Raw genomic sequence first — 21,181 nt, 5'->3', positions numbered from 1 at the left:
GTGTTAATCATAACATGTGGAAAATCACTGTCCCGTTAGATATAAAAACGTAGTAAAAATTGATGCGGCGCAAATGTATGCGGATTAAAAGTTGCGTGGAAAATCAAAATATGTATTTTCTTAATCTCATCCGACTTAAGTAGGAGGGCGATCGGATTTCCGAACATAAACACACGTATTACAATAGTTAAGTAATACCCACGACAAAAATATACGAGTATATGAGAATAAACCAATAAGCTTATTGTCTTAGACCGTTGTTCGTTAACGCTAGGATTGGACTAGAAACTTTTATACAGAGAATCTTAGTGTTCAATCTCGTCTGTTATCTATGTTTACAACCCTCTCGCGATTCAGTCTCGAAATGGAATATGGTGTTAGTTATCTATTTTAGTACATATTCTTATGTTAGAATCTGAACATTAATTCTGAAAATTCTTAGACATTCATCTTTATGACTTTATATCCTAACATTTTTTTCCATTACAACAATACTTTGAAGACACCAAAATAGTAATCTTTCTACTCTGCTCTCGGCAACGTTACGATGAAAACCATTCTCTATTCATCGATTATTGCAAAAAATAACAAGATGACCGTTGTTTGAATACCTACATTCACATTACACATTACAATACATTTTAGATAGAAACAGATTCCCACATCGCCTACGAATAATATTAAGTAACCAGTTTTCCTCAGACAAACTCCTACAAAACGCGCGGGCAGATAAGCCGATTCTTATACTCTCCCAATTTCAGATCATCATGGAAATTGATTATTAGTCTAGCTTTACATATTTAAAGTTTATAATCTCATTTTATTTCGACATCTTCGTTGTTTCCAATTTTCTATCGACAGTCATTTTATTTAAAGAGGAGTTTACATTTTGACAACTTTAGTAGTGCCGACGGTGCCGACCGACTTATTATTTCTATTCGTAGTATATTTAAGCAGGTATTCAATATTAAACATTTTGCTACTTGATTAAGTTTCTGTTTAGAACATGGAAAACATATGCTAACGTTTTTAGGATAAGGACTTCTGCTACCAATGCCCAAACATGTTTTAGAATTCAGTACTAGTTCTATTGTGCAAAACCAAATGTGAAATTGATCCGGTCTTCACTTAGAAGGTTTTTGACAGTAGGAAAAATATTCAAAGGAAAACTTACAGTCACTTTAATCCGTATTTTGAAGACCCGATATAATATACAATACATGTCTATACAACATTTCTTTTGGAATGTTGATAAAACTGAGTATAATCCTACAGCACTGTGTTCAATCGAGCGCCAGCGAAGTTTTTCTACCAATGTTAGCATAGTGTGAACGCGCCACGATAAAGGGAGCAAGAGATTAAAACTGCTATGACCCTTACCCTTATGCTAATTCGTAGATGTTAATGCCAATTAAAATGTTAACAATAGCAGTAGTAAAAGCTACGGCTTTATTGAATGGAGACCGGTTCGGCGCACGACACCCATCCAGTTTACAATTTTACATCTTCATTCTACCAACGATGGTTTGTTTGCATAATAATGTTCTGCTAATTAAAATTTTTGAGTTCTTGAAATAACAATACGTGTTAGGGGTTGTGACTGTGATCTTATCTGTTTTCAAGCTTTTGTGTTGTAAAGTATTGTTGTTCATTTTTAAGAGAAAAAGTGCTAGTATTTTATCTGGTTTCCTGTTTTTTTTAGCTATAAATACGAAAAAATTAAAGTGGAATTGATAATCTTTAAAGCCCCCAAATGTTAATAAAAATTTTATTCTTTAGAAATCCTACAACTATAAAAGTAATCTAATTTTATACGAACGCGATGAAACTTTAATAGGCATAGAATATTTCAAACCGGTATTTAATATTCGTATAAATAACGTCGAATGTTACTAGCTGTCAAAATAGTTCTAAAAATAAGCACCACAAATATCGTAGACGAACCAAAACGTGCCATCAATTGTTAAATACGAAGCATGCCATTTAAATGACACATCGGCGAAGGATTGTCTCGATTATTTGTTAAGCTTTGAAAGATTAAAAAACGTATTAAAATAAACCCCCGAAAATCATTAATAAAAATCTGCGACCGAATTTATTTGTTTGTCAGATTCAAATCAATACTCTTTTCATTCGCGAGCTGACAATACATGGTGTACATCAATCAAAATGAATTTCAAAAGTAACACCCCGTTGCGGTGACAGCGGGGAATCGATACATAGTGTGGGGACGGAAATAAAAACCGGTATCACTTCCTATTTCACCCTTCGGCTTCCGTACGAACCACAACCACTTTTTTTCCTTTGAGATCTATTTGTGACAATAGCTTGGCCCCCTTTAGGGTAACTGCAGATACTAAGATGCAATTTATGTAACCATAGAATATCATTACGCAAAAAAAACGACAAGTACTGCATTAATATGTTTGCATCGTAAATACAGAAATTTCCATACTGTCCTCGTACTCACTTTCCATATTTTGCACTTGTATACTAGTGTCGTATACACCGATCCTCATTACGATCGCTATTAAAGAGTAGTATTGTCATAAACTTCAACTTATTGTTATGTGTTTAAAACTTAATAAGACAAAAAGGAACTGCTTGATAATAAGTTATTATTATGAGCGTTGAGTCTCGAAGCTTCTGGTACCGGTTTCAAACATATCCGCACGTGAAACAACATTATCTTTCTTTAATTATGATGTATGGTTATCTTAGAATATTTAACATTCCGCATGATCAAACAGGTACTTTGTTAAACACTGCGGTTAAAGACGTTCTCGTGCCTTCAACTCGTTTATATTAAATTAAAGAGATCTTAATCTGCAATTAACTGAAAGCAACGATAGTATCTCGCAGAAATGATCATGTGGTTAACTTATTTATATTACAAAAAGCAGAATAAGCAAGCTTTCGATATAAAACTTACAATACGTCAACAACTTTTATTTGCAATAAAATATTTCAATAAAAAGGGCATCGGACTAACTGAAGCTGTTAATTTTGACGATTTGAGGAATCTCAGATGTAAATCAGGAACGGTAGCCTGTGTTACTAAAGTGATATAACAAATTGACGATAATGAAATAACAAATCACGGTTGTTTAGAAATCGATTTGGTCCGCATCGCGAGCGTGATGGATGGGCAGGCGCACGCGGCGACGCGCATCGACCCCTTTTATTCATCACCACCGAGGGATTTAGGGCGTGAAGGGTAAATGAATAAATTAATATGCCTTAGAATTTGTAGTTTAGGCCGCAGCTGTTGCCGTGTTCCAAATTGTAATGCGATTCCTCTATCGATGAATTTGAATTCATCTGAACGTTTACTCAACATATCGTTATATGAAGTTGGATTCTGTAAATAAAAGCCCAGTCAATTTTGGCGTAATGAACGGCGTTGTACAGGTTGTAAATAATAACACGAATGATCTTTTTATCAGAGATCTGGTAGTTTAAATGGTTGTCGTAGGCAAGAGTATCGGATTTCTGTTTATTACTGCAGACGGTAGCTCTGCAGAAGCTGCTGTACAAGTGAGTTGTCTGCAAGATCAAGATAGATGAACGATAACGAATAATTTCCAACTCAAGTTTGTCATCAAACAGGTCTCTGGTCTACAGCTTCGATAAGTTTAACTAATGTTGAAGGTGTATTTAATAACAGATGCTATTTTGATACGCTAACACCTACGGCTATTTATTTATGTGCACGCGTCCGTTGTTCATTACTTTCATCGTTTATAATGAGAGAATTACTGGACAAATTGTGTATGACTAAGCACTGAGTAATATTGTCTGAAATGAGGTGTAAAATTTAAAAGACATTAAGCAAATGAATCTAGATGATTCTGCTACAGTAGACATACTTGATAGGGATGACCCAGACAGAACAAGTAAATTAGAGGACGTGCTCAATTCTTGTGATGCTTTCTTAGTAGAGGCAATCAATTGAGAGGAACATTTTAAAGCTATTCGTTGAGGGCTCATTGATATCAGTCAAAGGGCGACAGACTCGAGAGAGAAAGTCTAATGAATAACAGTGTAGTCACACGTTGTCATCGTATTCAAATATTATCTCGGCTGCATGATTCTCTACTATAATATAATTGATAAAGAACCTGATTGAAGAATAAATTATAGCTCAGTGTATTTTAATACGTATATTCTTATATTCTAGCCGTTACTAGTTACACAAATTTTAATAAAAGTTCACAGTTAGGTGTCCAGTTTACTGTACATTTAAGGTGTTTTAGCAACGTTAGTAGAAAATTTAAGCAGTATATTGCGAACGTCGTTAAATGGTGCTAAAACTGTTTACCTGAAAGTAAGAAAACATTATGTCAAGTACTGAAGTTTGTTATGCGTGCGCTATGTATCCAGTCGTTACGCGAGTACCTTGCATTTTTGATGTTCTTCAAACTTTTATAGCGAGGTGAGGGAACTGTTATTATTACCTTATTCCTTCAGATAAATAACTACACGTACTAGTTATTAAATAAGAGCTATTTTCAGTGAAAGAAAATATTCTTGTTGTGTTATTATTTCAAAGCTTGTCACAGGTTTTTGAGCAAATTGTCATAAATTGACTTATTTCTGTTAAATTGTTTAAGTGTCCTTTTAGTTAAAACGATGCGTAACTCATGAATAAAATATTGTTTATATTTTTTATAGATAGTGTAGTAGTTTCTTGCGGTTTTAATTAGAATCAAATAGTCTTCTGCCTCAATCGAGCCGACACACTTACTATGTGTTTCTTTATTATTAAACAAACAAAGTTGAAAATTGCCTTACTTTTTAATCAATTTAATAAATAATAGCTCGTCATTTAATAATGATTTATTAAATAATACTTAAGTATTTGTAAAGTATGAAATTTTTTAACTTCCTTTTAATTTGTTTTTTTTTCTACATTCACTATAAACATATAATAACTATATGATTTACGATACGAAACATAACAATGATATGTGTTAACTTCTGAATGCAGATCACAATAATACCAGGCTATCATAAATAGCAAGGAGAACTGTGCAACTGTTGTAAACTGCAGAACAGTTCGACTTGCAGTCGGAATATCCTGCTCCTGTCATTTCCTGCACTCCTTGTTCCAACTGCGCTTTGTGCTCTAACTGGGTTACCGGTGACATAATACTGGATAACGTCTTTATAATGCAATAAATGCATTGTTATATTTATGTTCCCCTTTTGTAGGAATAAATATTTTATTATTTAGAAAAATCCTGTCTCTACGTGTACTTTGAAAAATACATTTTTATTTGGGTTGCTTTATGTTTTCATGTAGGAGTAACATGTTTATATAAATGATGTATGTTTTCATCAAAACGGTTGTTAAACCAATGGCACATTAATCTATTACAATAAGGATCTCCTTACTTTTTTAAGTCTATAAAAAATAAATCATAAAAACATAAATTAACAAAATTAGTTATATTCTAGCCAATTCAATGCAATGCAAGCAAAAAGCAACAAAACAATTAATTACTTAGAATAGTTTTCGAACGGTTGAAGAATATGTTGGAACCAATCACTACACTTAAGAAAAAAACGCTGTATATTATTCATATTAACTTAGTAATCAGCTGGAAGATTACTAATTTAATATAAATAAAACGCGCATCTCGTCTTTATTCTAAATTAGCCGCACCATATAAGTCGAGTCAGTTTGCGGTTTTTTCTATTCGTCACGCAGTTATTATTGAAATGGTCTTTAATTGTTTTTCTCGCTACCCGGTAATTTGATGTTGTTTCTTAAGAATTATTTTAGTCGTCCAACTGACCTAGTTTCAGACCAAATTATGCACAATACTGCAGTCGTTGTTAATCACAATTTTATATATGGAATGATGAAGCGATTATAATAAAAATATTATCAGCTTCTAAAGTGTTCATAAATATTTAAAGGTATCAATTTTTCGCAATGACTCCGCACTTCCGATAGAAGTATTTGAATAAGAAACAAATTAATAAAACTCCCAGCAACACTATAATGCATTCTTGCAAACATTTTATAGTCAACAACATTCATTCATAGCCGGTCCCTACCCTTAACGCGCGCTCGTACCCGCCGTTGTTACGATGTTTTGAAATCTTTCATAAAAATATTATTATTTTTATGCTAGTATGATTGTCATCTACATATCAATATTACACGTTAGATTATCCCAAGAAAAATATTTAGTCACGTTTTTAAATATAGAGAATTAACAGAGTTCCTGGATGCGTCACCGGTCGTCAGAGCTGTAGGGCGACCGGTCGGGGCGAAAGTCGGCTTTGGCCACACAGTTGAATCGACGCGGTACCACACCACAGTCTCATCTAAGCCACAGCTATGCGAGCATCTTCCCCATCATAGCCGAAAATTCCACATTCCCGGAGACACGCGCGGCGACGCGACGCGAAACTTGAGACTCGAATTCGCGAAATATTTTACGAAATAATCGAACAATTTTTTTAAAACTCTAGTTGAAAATTAGGAGCAGTTGGCGGCAAACGGTAAAGTTGTGTGTTGGTGTCCTAACAGTGTTTAGATAACTTTCAGAGCTTTTTAAAGATTTTTTTATAATTTATGTGTGCAGTATCGGTGTGCCGAAACATTGTATTGATGTGAAGTGATTTTTATTTTGTGCACTGTTTGATTTGGATTTTTTTGTTCCGGAGTTTTTGGTTGGTTATTGTTTATTTTTCATTTTCTTTCTTCTTATTAGTTATTAAACTTTTATGCGTAAATTATGCTTAGTTTTAAGTGCTTGATTTTATCGTTGTAGAAACAGATATTTATTTGCGGAAAATTATTAACTGAAAACGCGTTGGTTGTAAGTTGTTGGGTCTTTAAGTGGAAACCGCGCTAATGTTAGTTTATGATTGTGATAAACGGATTAAAGTGGAAAATAAGATATTATATGACTCAGTTAATATATTAAACTATAATTTAACTTGATAATCGTGTTCAGAAAACCGGTGATTGTTAATGAAAAACTTTTTCTTAAATTAATTAATAATAAAATGTAGAGATTATTTTTTTTGGTAAATATTTTGACACGAAGTTTTTTATTACATAATATATTTACTTGGCGACATTAATATGGAAACTAGTTCATTGTTCAATCAATTTGACGTGTCGACAATCGCCACCACATTACATTAACGGGTTAGTGACCACTTAGAAAATTGTTTAACTCGAGCGGCAGCCGCAAGCGTTAATGATTAATTTCTTATAGTAATAGTATCGGAAATATTTATATACCAATAATAAAATTAATCTATTAATCACAGTAAGATCTTTGAGATAACCGTAGTTTATAGCGGCCAGTTTTAAGTACACATTTCTTTTGAGGCTATAAACGATTTTATAATCGGAGATGTTTATTTAAAAGAATACAATCATTTGTGTGGGTAATTTGTAAGTACAATAATTAACTTTTTAGGTGTTTTTTGTCTTTTTCGTGGATTTTTATACGGCTATCGAGTTTCTTCGAGCGGGTTTAGGAATTCTATGTAATTGACTTCCGAATTTTATTTTAAATGTTTAGGTTAAGTTGCATACGGCAAGATTACTTTTTGGATAATTTGCTAAGGTTTAGTGCGGTTTATTTGTTAAGCCCCCGGGTTATTTTTTTTATTTAGATTATTGTAGTAAGAAGAGATTTTGGAAATTATATGATATTTTGAATTATTGAGTTATGTACAAATAAATTTTCCTAACATTATGAATTGATGGTGTAAAAATTGTTTTGACTTTTTTATTGGATGGTTATGAAAGTTAGTTTGTATGGTGTAAAATATCATATACGTATGTGTAAGATAAATTCTTTTAGCCTGGTTAGTGTCCCACTGCTGGTCAAATGCCATTACATAAACGTCCAAAGGTTACATTAATTTTTTCAAATTGTCTTTTTTGTGATCAATTATAATAAGTCTTTCAAGACATATGAAATTTCTGAATAAATTATCTTTCTCAATAGGTTTTGTGATGAATAGGTACTAAGGGGCCAGCATTTTTTGGGATGGTAACCGGTTTTCATTGTAGCCAATTTCTACGGGAAAACCGCTACTTTGGGAATCGAACCCGGGAATTTACGCTGCAACGTTTAAGAGAATTATGTATTTGCTTATCCGATCTAGATTATTTAACTTCTTTCATCAGGTAATTACCTATGTATAACCGTCGCTGTAGAAAAAAAATAAACTATCTACTTCGCACGGCTATGCTTGGGTGTTTATGGTTTGCGGATATACTGTTTGTTCGATTCTCGTTTTCACCTACCTTCTTGCAAAGTTTTATCAAAATCGGTTTAGAGGTGTAACACTGAAAATTTAACAGATAGACACAAACGCTTCTATTTTTTATGATCTCGTTGTTTCATAAATATCGTTGCCCCTACATAAAAATCAAATCAATCTATAGTACTACTAAGCCAAACGCCCCTAAAAATTAAATGCCTAGAACCTACCTAGAAAACTTTCCTTATTTAGTATTTCAACACAAACAACCAAATAATAACGAAAGCAAATAAAAAAGGCATTAATTAATTTTATGAAGGTCGGCTTGAGAAAAATAAAATATACCTAGAACTATACCTAGAACTTCTAGCCAAATCACCTAGCGGCAGATAAAACTCCTGATATAGTTTTCAAACTACCCGCAAATCGTAAAATTCCCGGATAACTAACACTTTCTGCGTTTTATTAGATAATCAGATATCTTTGATAAAAACTTGTTTTAGTACTACTATCTACTTTATTTTAATATTCTGTTTTGACTGGATGTTGAAGCTAATACTAAAAAAAATGTTAGAATAACTGACTACTTACTGACTACTCTTACATGACCACGGTGATAAGAATACTATAAACCTATTTATACAACCATTGCAAACTAATATCTAATTTTATAAAACTTATCAAGTTATCCTGTAAATTCGAGAGAGTTAAGTCTGCTGTAGTCGTTTTAACTTTAAAATGCTTAAGCATTTTCGCTGACTAAAGTAAAGCTCTTAATTTTTAATCTCCAAAGAGGTACGTATGCAAAATTTTCTTCGTAAATCCGTACTATTCTTTTAAATGTAAACGTCTGTCTGTTTGTTTTTATCTTGCCAGAATGACGAGCAAAAGGAACTCAAAACTCAATCTTAAAGCAAAAAAATAAAGATTCCCATTTTACAAAACAAAAAACACGTAAAAAGTATATATCCTTATATTAAAAATCAATCGTTTTCATCATTTAAAAACCCACAATAAGTAGTTAACAATAAGAAGTAGCTCTGCAATATTTGTACATTATGTAATTAGAAGACAATACGCATTTTCCTTATTACATACTTCAATGAGGTTTTTACGTCTCATAGTACGATATGGCTTTAAATTCTAGACGTATCATTAGGTATTGATTGCTAATGACTAACAAAAATAATAAGTGCAGTAGTCATACATACATGAAAATCACTACTTTATTATACCAGAAAGGCAAAGGTGTATGAAATACAGCCACATTTCACCATCTACAATTGCCTATTGCCATATTTCGAGTACGTAACTAAACTCCACGCTACTATTGAGAAATTAAAAAAGATCAAAAGCATTTTACCCGAGCCGGGAATCGAACCCGGTACCGTGACTACCGCCCAAACTATAAAGGCAGTCTACAGTAGATACAGTAGTAAACGACAAATCGGTTACAATCTTACATCTGTAATATAAACGCAGATGAATAGTAAAGCGTGCCTTTACCATATAAATACCATAAAACTGAAACTGGAATATTCTGAACACGCTACTACGTGAGTTGTCGAACTAGTGGGAACTGAATGTCAGCGACTAAATGCCGAATACATTTATGAATTGAAATTGTTTAAAGATGTTACGATGAAATGACTTATGCGTAAATTCTTTTTAATTATAAGTTGAGATCATTAAAATTATGAGACACTAGCATCTACCCGTGATTTGAGAAGTTCTGGAGTTAATTTTAGGTAGCCTATGTGTTTGCCAGGTTATTAACTATCTGCGCACTTTACCAAATCAAAACCCACTAACTTTTGAATTTTCAATATTAGTAGATTAGTAAGATTTATTCATGAAATATGCATTTTTGCTTTGTAATGACGATGACGATTTCTTCTAGTTAATACAATTCAGCGTAAAGCAATAAAAAGTCTTATGTGAAATTGTCGAATAAACTTATCGCGTAGCAAATTCGTAGTACGGGGTCGTCACTTGCGTAGCGGATATTAAGTATTGAGTTCTATGTACCGAATGAAAAATATACATAAATATATTAACTTTCATTATTTTGCCACTTGGTTTTTAGTCTTTGATAAAATTTTCCGAAAGTGAGCAAAATTTAGCTCTTTTCAAATATATTTATTAGTTTATGGTTTTTTTATGAGAGATAATTGCATTTTTGGTGTAAGGATTTCGTACGTTTTTGAAACACATGCATATTTTTAACGAATTTCCTGGCTATCTGGAAATTCTGTATAACCAGTTGTATTTTCAAATGTTTTACGTTAAATTCTCAGTAGTAACCCAAAATTTACAACGCAGCCAGGAAGTAAGCAATGATCCAATAAAATGTGGGTGTAATACATCGATTCTTCCGGCAAATATAAGTGGTATCATGTTAAAAATTATATGAAAATCGAAGCAGCGTTCTTGAGCCAATACTGTTTAGACAAGTTGCGTTATAAGTAGTTCCAAAGTCCAAGGTTCCCAAAGTAGTTTAAGAAATAAAAATATTTTTGAAATGAACCAATAACTACTTGAATAGTTTCGAATGAAAATGAGCGTTCGAATAACTTTAATGCTAGAAATTTCTTAAGTATTTTTTTCTGACATAATCATGACTTCTTACAATTTTAATTAAAGCTATCGACCTACTTTTTGCCTACTTTGTTGTTTTATTGAATGCCATAATATGAAAAAAAATAAAGTTACGTAAGCTATAGGGTTGGCACAATGTATGGCTGCGTCATGCAAATATTTTGTGAGGGATGCCACAAGTATGAACAATAAAAGGAACATAAATCCGATATACCTTATAACTCTACTATTTTATTAAGTTTCGTATGAAAAATTGTGGTCATGACTTATATTTTCTATATATTCATAAAAACATCGTTATTATGTTTTATTGGTCTGAAGGAGGTAATTATAAGTTACGATTTGATATTATTTTTAGCATAGTACTGATTGGCATATTATTTTTCATGTTGATTGTTTGACTAACTGACACTGATAAAAGAAAGATAAAAAAGTTGTGATTAGGCTGAATGAAGGCCAATCGATACTCCATGTTTCGTGTTGACGAGATCAAGTTAAACTAATATAGACCCTGTAAAAAAAAACCGCAGTAAAATCCACGATACTAGGAAGTGTTGTTTTATAGTAAGGTATCAAAATAATGTATTTACTTCAACAGAAGATATGTTTCCGAAACAGAATTGTTATGAAACAAATATTTCAGTTTCAATAGAATATAAATTTAGGTATCACAGTCGTAGCGAAGTAATTTCACATTCGTCCTTGTCGAGTTACAAATTCAGGCAATTTCTCAAAAAGTTCCATCGTTCTATTTTAAGAAAATACACGACTCAGTACAATATGTCTCAGGTAAAATGTTGTTCAAAGAGATCGCATACAGTCTACGCAGGAATAACTTGGAATGGATATTAAAGTCGCTATCCCATATATTTTAACGGAACGGTGTTATTGACTTGTAAGAATAACTTTGCAGATAGCTGTTTGCAACGCGACTGTAGTTCCGAAAACGTAGCTAAGAAACTGCATCTACGAGTTGGAAACTTTCAAAGCATATAAACATTCTTATGTAGTTACCGCCAAATATATTTGGGATGTTATTTCCACGGAATAAAACTTATATTTAGGTACTTATTTCTTATGTTATTCACTGTTGTCGGGTTTTATTTTTGTTTTCGTTATCCGTTTATTAGTGTAGGTTCGAATGTTTGGGGCGACATAAAATGTGATTTCTTATATCTAGGTTACGTAAATATTGTTTGTGATAATTACGCGAGTGTATTACACAAATGGATGCAGGATTAGTCTTAGTATTACTTTTCTTTAGATCTATCAATTAGGTACCTAGTTAATTAAATAAATAATTCACACAAAATATATATCAGGTCTAGGTTATTAAGAAATAGATCTAAAATTAGTGTTTACACTGTTAAGGACCCACGAGTAAAAAATTTGCTATACAAATTAAATATTTAATACGCAACTTTGCATGATTGTCTTATGCATTCAAACTCTACTATTTTTTTTCATCGTAAAATTAAAGCAAGTGCCTAAAGATATGTTATATAATATACCTTACATATTTGCTTCTACAGAGGCTATAAGTTGTCCAGTAATTAAGCTAATACTTCGGCAATATCTTTGGTGTTTGGAGGTTGATTAATTACTTATTATTCCAACTTGAAAAGTGTTTGGCTAGCCTAGTTGGTAGTTTATGCAAGCGACGGCAATGTGAGGTCAGCTATTGATAGAAGTTTTGAATAATTGATCCTTAGATGCGAATGTGGTATCTGTAAATTGTTTGAATGGTTCTAAATGTGAGATGCGAGTGTTTGTTATTACTGTCGGTCAATTACTCGATGAAACATTCATAGTATGTTTGGTAAAATAATGTATTAATGTTAGAGAATTGACAATATTTTATTAATTTGCTAGTTTAACATTTGCATAATCAGCCGTCTAGCTGAAGTTAAAATTCAATCCTATAAAATCTTCATTTTTTTTATTTCGTTTTCTCCTACAAACACTTGTAAAGCTCTATAAAAACTTAAAATCCACTTTCAGCGCTGAAAGAGTATAATAACACAAAATGCAGCAGCACTATTCAGTTATTCATACTTTCTCTAAAACATTGAGTCATACAACACTTTAAAGCTCAGTGTTCTGTACATAACTTAGTACAACTTATTTATCATATGAAACAGTTTATCTGAATGTATTGACAAATTGTGTCTGAGACTCGACATCAATATCGCTTTGTTCGAATGCAGTATTATACTGCAAGCTAATACAGATGCAGGCTTTTTCATATGTAAATCTATAAAAGCTTGAGTAAAACTTTAACCTCATTTTGCTAGTTATTTATGCGATGTTAAAAGCGGCAAATGTTTTGTTCTGCACTGGCACAGTTTCGAATTTTAGACTGGAAACAAACTTAGGAGAATCAATTACATCTTTGGTACTCAAATCTCATCAGAACCGTTTACGACATCAAAGTATAATTTACATAATGCAACGATAAACAACTTCAACTTTGTTTTTCCAAGAAAATTTAATTTACATACACCGAAAGCTCAATCCGTCGTACCGTCGCGAAAATATTTCACGTATCGCAATTTGGCGTGTTAAATCGTCCGTGTGTACATGACCTAAAACGTTCGTTGCACTCAGCATTTCGGGTTCGCCGACGTTCGACAATTTCCGAATACGTTACTCACTTTGTACCGTACGCGCGTATTTCCCGATTTGTGTACGTTTGCACTTACTGTTATAACTCGATTTCAATTTCAGCGGTACGTCTTTTTGCTTTATTTCGAGGTCGAATGATGATATGATTTATGAAAATGTGTGTTAAGGGAAATTATTTTATAATTTTTACGATGACTACCGCTTTAGTCAATTGGGTTGTCGCATCGATTTAATCAATGATCTTTTATTTTCTTCTTAGATACGATCCAATAGCAATAGTTCAATAGTAATTCTAGACAGAATAGCATAATAACATTTCTAAAGATTAGTCTTTTTACTAAGTAAAACTTTAAAATTGTAAAAAAATGTACAATTTACCGTCCATAAAATCGGTGGTGGCTATTTATAAAACGGTAGTTGGTGTACGAATTTTCAGCATGGCATTCGTTCGTTGCACTATTCGTGTCAATTGAACTCGGCGACGACACGACGTTCACAATTTCCGAATACGTTATTCACTTTGCACGTATTTTTGGAAACGTGTACTCTGGCACTTACTCTGATAACTCGATTGCCACTCCTATGATTAAATCGCACTTTTGAGTGCAACTACTGGTTTTACGCGTTTTAATAATTTATTTGATTATGATATAGGATAGTAATATAATCATAATTTAAATCTTTAACACTTTGTTATTATTGTAAGAGAATAACGCACTCTTAATCGTAAAGGCGGACCTTTTAAAAGTCTGCTAACTCTTGTAATCTATTTCTGGAATGGCGCCACAACCGTGTACCTTAGATTTATTAGATCTTAGCATTTAAGATTCATGTCCTCCATCTATATTCTTTAAAATACTTTCGGAAACATTAAATTTCTTTGGCGGCTTAAGTTCCATATTAGCTTAAACGCGGTGGTATTTTGTTACACCGGCCATTAAATTTTCATTTACGAGATAGCTGAGCAATAACAGAAAGCAAATGATACTCACAATGATGAAATAACATGTCGATTATATTTCAGTGACATTGTTGCGATCGTTACAAAGGTATAACCATATTTTTATGCCATGCGGTGGTGATTTTGAAAGCTTTTTGACAGCTGATACTGGCGGATAGCTAAATTGATGTGTGAGATTGTGATCGCGATGGCGATAGATAGTTATGAGGCTTATTTATAGAAAGTTTTACTGATAACGATCGAAGAGGAAAACCTAAATGGAATAAAAGAGGTTTCTTAACAATAACGGGGAAGTTTGGTTAGCGAAACCTTTTCAATTGCTATCGTTGGGTTGATAACATGAGGGTGAATAGTGGGTTTCCTTTTTGCCGCAAAAAAACTGTTCAGTTACTACCTTACAATTCACATGTTTTAATATCAACTCGAATTATACTCGGTCAATTAGTCGAGTAAAAAGTGAGTTTCGTTTTCATAGTAGGGTCTAAATCCTAGTAAACAGAGACGACTAACTGGTGACTTCCGTACGTTTTAGTATAAAATGTCGATTGAGAAATGTCTGGTGATTTATTATTCGTGCGGATATTTTCGTGGTGCGATAGATGGATGGTTGTTTTCGGTGTAAAAACGAGATGGGATTGTCCTGTTCATATCTAGTGCAATTCATCTAGTGAAAAATGTTATACAATTCGTCTCATATTACAATACAAAGTTTTGTTTTGTATTCAATGGTTGTCTATATAACTTGTTTTCATGAGAGAGTGATAGTCGAGGTGCTTTTTATATTGTGTGTAGAATAATTCTGTAAAATCGGAATACTGTTGATAAAAGTTAATTTAAGTTACAGTTATAACGATAGTTTTTTTCGGGATAGTATCTACTAGGGTTCAATCGTATTATTTAGTGCATTTCGTGCGCAACAGAGATATCGATAAACATACAAACTGGCAAATACACTTTCACTTTTATACATATACAATATCATGTAAACATCTTTGCAAGGTTTGATAGGATAATAGAGTATGAACAATCTTTATATAGGTGGCATTCTATTGCGTAAATACGTGTGAATGAGATAAACAAATCGCAATAAAATATTGTTGTATGTTCGCCATTACTTACTTATTAACATCTATCATGCTGGTACATGTAGTACTTTGTCGGAAGAATACAACATTTACATAATTGTAGACCAACGATATTTACTACGAGTATAATGTTAGTAATGTTTATTAGTGCATTGATGCGCTTATATCCAGTTATGGTATTTGATCGGTAAACGGCCAGGGAGTTGGCTAAGTATCTCGCGACCATGGGGTGGCTTCTTAAAGATATCTCACCTCTTGTCTTTACATTGAAGAAAAGACTATCAACGGTTTTAAGCTGGGGTAATCAATTAGATTTTAGGCGGAGCTATATGGAAAATTATGTCTATTATGTCTATAATTATATTATCAGTGCTTAGTATAAAGTCAAAATGCTATAATCCAAACGTGCCGGTTAGGTATAATACAAAATAATAGTCGAGCAGAAGTCAAAACAAAAAAGCGTTTATCTTCCAATCCAATCGTTTAAATCCTATTATAAATTCAATAATCCAACTAGTTCACCAGTTTATATCTAAAATAGTCCTATCAGACACATAAATAATAAAATTATATGCGCTTATTGACATATACGACTTATACAGACTTAGTCTTGTAACAGAGTTGCTAACTCAAAGATATATTGTTTCATGTCACCTTCTAACATATTAATGATAGGCGATACATAGTTATTAATATAAAATGCTCTGGTTTTGGTCAAAAAGCAATTTCGCGAGACATTTAAGTCGAACTGGCTTATTATAATAAAAATAAGTTCGACGTCCTTATACGCTGGCATTGTTTGGTTCTTTATGATAGGAAAACTTTTGTTTTTATATATTTTTTACTATGTTTCTGTTGGATTTCGGTGTGGTCCTTCGACTATGGATATTTATTTGCTAATATGGAAGAGAGAAAGTATCATAACTTACCTTGTAATTTTATAGACTCAGTTGACCAATATTTGGACGACAAGTTTGCGTAACTCAATAGTTATATGGCCATCAGTGAGTTTCAAATGCTGAACAATAAAACACAAAAACACTATACAAAAAGCTACATTTTGCCTCAATTAATTGTTGGATAGATACCATAACAAGACAATACTCAAAAGTTTTTCCAAGACACCACAAAGTTAAAAACTTTTCTTTAGCAAATTGACCAGCGGGCTTATCACGTATCTCAGTTGACAGCTAGTATACGTCAAATCTATGGTCACTATTCAATACATTGCTGCTTTGACGTAACATACTAATCACTATAACCTAAGGGATAAAACAATGGACAGCATAGTGGCTTTCAAATGGCTGTCAACTGAGATACGTGATAGCCCCCCAGGTTTTCCGTTGCGATACACAATACATATGTCTCTACCAATAAACTTCCCAATATTGTTCATACAGTTTGCCAAATGAATTTATCCTGGGAAGCCTGGTGATTAATAGGTCAGGCACAATTTATCGCTCGCTGACTGTTGCACTCTGATATTGACATATTTTACGATGGGCTCGTATTTCGTATGCATTTTTTTTGTTTGTTTGTTTGTATGATGAGATATGAGGTGCAGAGTTTTTTTTACGATTTACGAATAAGATTCGTTGTTATTATGCCTAGAAGGCAGTAGTTAAGTTCTTCTGCGATAGTTAGTTTTCTTGGTACCTGTGGTAAACTTTACAATCTTTAGCTAGTTTTAGTTCCGATCTCGATAAAACTTATTGTAATCAGTTTATATGAAACATATCTATTGTTTGCGTTCAAAATATTTGTTTCTATAATTATGCGGAAAAAAAAAATAGTGGAACAGCTAGCTGGATTAAAAAAATATATAAACATTTACCAGTCTCTATATCATAAACGCTGCCTATATACAATACCAATTAATTAATTTGGGAAATGCTACGAGTATCGAAAGTCAAGACGTCTTTACAATCATCATAAATAATACGATTACAAATAATTATCATTCATATTGTCAGCACGACGTCTTTGCGGTCAACGTGGTTTCGGATTACATTATTTTTCACGCAAAATATTTTGCCTTTCAATCGGGTTTTCCAATTGAGGTAAATTCGTTTTGCTGCCTTTCGCTAAATGTATACTCGTGACTTCAAGTAACGCACTTTTTTTATTTTGAAGCGTAGCTTATTTATAGTTAGAGGTTTTACCATAAACGTCATAAGGTTGGAACTGACACATTCTATATAACTAAGCAGCAAATCGGCAACACCCATTCATATAATTTGCTAACTAAGTTGATCTAATAAAATGACTACAAATGTAAATAATTGGCGATGGATATTGTCAATATTTTTTTTATAATTCTTTTAAAACAATCGTTCAAGTCTATGCGAGTGTGGGTGTTTTAGAGCTAACTATCTGACTGTATGCTGCTCTATGGTTCTATTCGTTTGAAATGGATGACGGTATCTGTTTCCGATGCAATCACACATCTCTTATTTATGAATCCCGGGAACTTCCCGGGGATTGAGTGCGGAAGGTAATGATCATCCAATTTGAATCACTCGGTGTCGGTTACGTCATTTGTCGTACAAATGACGTTGGCTTTTTATAAATGACCGCTATCGTGTTCAATCAAGAGATTTAGGCAAACAGAATTGACTAAGTGCTGCCTTAACTGTAATTTTTAACTGACTCTATTTTATTTGATTAGGTCGGGGAAAAAGTCTTTTCGCATTATAGTATGTATGAACTTGTAATAAAATCACTTTGGCTTCAAGAATCACAAATGAATACACGGTTCATTAGGTCTCTTTCAGTGAGCTCGTGAGGCACCCAAATATCGAGCTTTTTTGTACAGAAAAGATTTTATTACGAGTTCATATCGATTTTCTACAATAATACATTACCTAATGTAACGTTTTCCAAAAGTGGCTAGTATTAAATTCTGAACGGGTTCTTCTGTACTCTTTTCGTGTCATTTCTCTACCGTTGTGTCGCATGAAATACAATCTACACCGGGTTTGTTAATAGATTCCTTGCTCCCGAGCCGAGAGTAGTTTTTTAGTCCTTAAAACAATTCGAAGTATTGAGTATCGTTTGTTTTATATTATTTGTATTGGTAACATGACGAAACGTGTAAAGGACCACCCACGCTACGTTTGTCGCTTTGTTAATATAATTAGGTTATTCAATATCGCATACATTTTGTTACCGCTGAGTAATAAAATATTTATTAATAAGGCTACCTGCTTTTATATTTTGGGTTAATTTTGTTTTGCACGCAAAACGACTGGTCAACATATTTACAAGAACTTTTAGTACTGTATCATACGTGTTGACATCCCGGTTATTCAATAGTTGTAAAGATAACTAGCAACTGTCAAATTAAATTACCAATTATTTCACATTACATAGACACAAATGACGCAATAATGTGTGGAGAGAACTCTTAGCTGTAAAGTACAATGCGTGCAACGCGTGCAGCTAATGCGTGCAACGAATGCATGCAACTAATGCGTGCAATGTGCGGGCACGCAACGCGTTGCGTCTAATCGTTCAACAAACACGTGTGTGCAGGCACTAGGGCCCATGGCGGAGCCGTCACGCCACAACTGTGGTGAAGGACAAAGACTTAATTGCTCCTGGAAATGTGCTAATTTACCTTTGTTTTGTATTATTTTTATCGAAGATTACAAGACACATAAAATAATATTTTGATCTAGTAATAATAATGGTTACATCTCTTTTTCGCTTATCCATACCAAATAAACACCCGTAGAATATTTATAAGCATAATTATCTGGATGTTAAAGTTCAAACGACAAAAATCGTAAACCTTTTATAAGTTATCAACATGTTGATAGAATGTGATTATAATATCAAATACGAAAGGATATGCGCAGTGCAATAAACGCCGAAACGGGTTGCAAATCTCTGCATGTCGTCGCAGTAATTTGCTAGAATTCATGTTTAGTCTTAAACATCTGCGTAAGTCTATCTTACCGGTCAATTACGTGGCAAATATACTAGTAGTACGGTTATAGTTGTAGCAGTCGCGACACACGCATGCCATTTCCAGCCACACAATATTTGTGTACTCAGCTTCACACTAAAAGTACCTGGGATCCGCACTCGGAACCTTCACCTTTATTTATGTACACTCAGACAGAAATCACCCTTTGCGTCGCCCAGCCGACGGACGCATGGGAACCAAGAAAGCATTCAAAATGATTTATTGTAAATGGTTTTCTACTTTGTTGGCTAAAATAATAAGTCCCGCGCCCGGATTGCCTGTTCTAAATTCGAGATTTTATTGTTACGTTTTTTCTCTTTGCCACACGCCGACCAATTTAATTTGCAATCCTTTTGTTAGCCCATTAGCGGCAGATAGGATGAGTCAGCGATACGGTCATTAGCGCACGACACCCACACCTAAGTATCGAGATGAGACTGCGAGGAAATTTTTGCTAAAGCCGTAAAGGTATCTCGAGATGAAACTGAATGAGACATCCACAATGCAAATAATAAAAACGTTAAAGGCACGGTAGGAATTGCGGGTGGCTTTGTCCACTCGCACAATAGAACCGTCCGCCGGGAGATTGACGCTTTAACTCCGAAGGTGTTAGGAGAATTAGTGGCCCATTATTGCTCTATAGAAACTCAATGGTCAAGCAGAAAGCAGATAACAATAATTAGCTCGGACGCAACAAAAAGTGACATAAATCCCGCATAATAAGTTACTGACTGCAAAAAAAACAAGTAACAGTTTACCTGGATTCTTGTTTTTTGCAGAATGACTCGGAACGACGAACGTGGACCGATATAATAAACACCTCAATTCCTGGCAGAGGCATTGTTTAATGATTTTCTGTTGTGATCTTGCACAATTCTCGGTCAGTTTAGTTTTTTTAGAACAGCTTGCGAGAAAAATACTTTTTTGTATGCTTGGTAGCATTTAAACAAAAGGGACTCGGGGCTTGTGTTAAGGTGCGATTTATTTATGACTCTACCTTCAAAAGCCTTCTCTTGACCGACTTTGGGTGGTTTCTAACATGTTTTGTTCGTTCAAATTGAATCGAATGTGTATATTGATCAGGTGCAATAAAATGTTTAACGCTTTCTTTCTTTTGTTGCAGGAACAATATGGAAATGACGTATACGATCGGCACGCTGCTAGGAGACTTTTAATCATTTTTATTTGAATACAGACCAAATTTTTAAAACGGTCCTAAAAACAAAGATGCTGGGGTGTGCTCTAAGAAGAGTTACCTCGGCGTTCTCTTGTGCCCCGACAGACATCAGCTTCAGCTCGGCTGACGACAGCCGGTGTATAGACAAGTAGATGATAATAGAACAAACTTTCACCAATTCGGCCATTTAGTCCAAAAAAAAGGAAGTTGGGAAGTAGATAACGCGTCTGTTTTGAAACTTAACTAGTCAGAGTAACAAAATCGATTCGAATAGTTAGTTACCAGTAAGTGTGTGTCGGAGGCCAGGTCGGAGTCGCCACTGCGGTGGTATGCTTTATATTGCATCTTGGATCGACTGTGCGCTGACAGGTCGCTACGTCACGTGGCTTCCCAGCGCGCGACTTCAGTGCTGGATGCTACTAACTGTATACACGTGAGTACATGTTTTATTAATACTAATACTGACATTGTTTATTTATTATTTGTTATCTTACAGGAACATTTGTGTTTTCTAGCCTGTT

The 21,181-nt window shown here is 33.7% G+C and overlaps 1 protein-coding gene across 3 annotated transcripts in view; it reads left to right on the top strand.

Annotated features, from left to right (window-relative positions):
* The first annotated feature begins 6,344 nt into the window (after window positions 1–6,344).
* The window catches only part of LOC142976081 (fibroblast growth factor 17-like), a 107,016-nt gene continuing 92,179 nt past the window's right edge, over window positions 6,345–21,181 (top strand). Inside the window, exons 1-2 of one of the 3 annotated variants that reach the window (XM_076119298.1) lie at window positions 6,345–6,516; window positions 20,607–21,093. In XM_076119298.1, coding sequence (XP_075975413.1) covers window positions 20,990–21,093 — 104 coding nt within the window. In that variant the 5' untranslated portion in view covers window positions 6,345–6,516; window positions 20,607–20,989. Of the gene's footprint in view, window positions 6,688–20,606; window positions 21,094–21,181 lie in introns of all 3 variants that reach the window. The other 2 variants (XM_076119299.1, XM_076119297.1) reach the window with 2 other exon arrangements.

Source organism: Anticarsia gemmatalis, chromosome 10 (assembly GCF_050436995.1).
Source record: "Anticarsia gemmatalis isolate Benzon Research Colony breed Stoneville strain chromosome 10, ilAntGemm2 primary, whole genome shotgun sequence".
Taxonomy (NCBI): domain Eukaryota; kingdom Metazoa; phylum Arthropoda; class Insecta; order Lepidoptera; family Erebidae; genus Anticarsia; species Anticarsia gemmatalis.
This window is presented reverse-complemented; position numbering and strand designations above follow the sequence as displayed.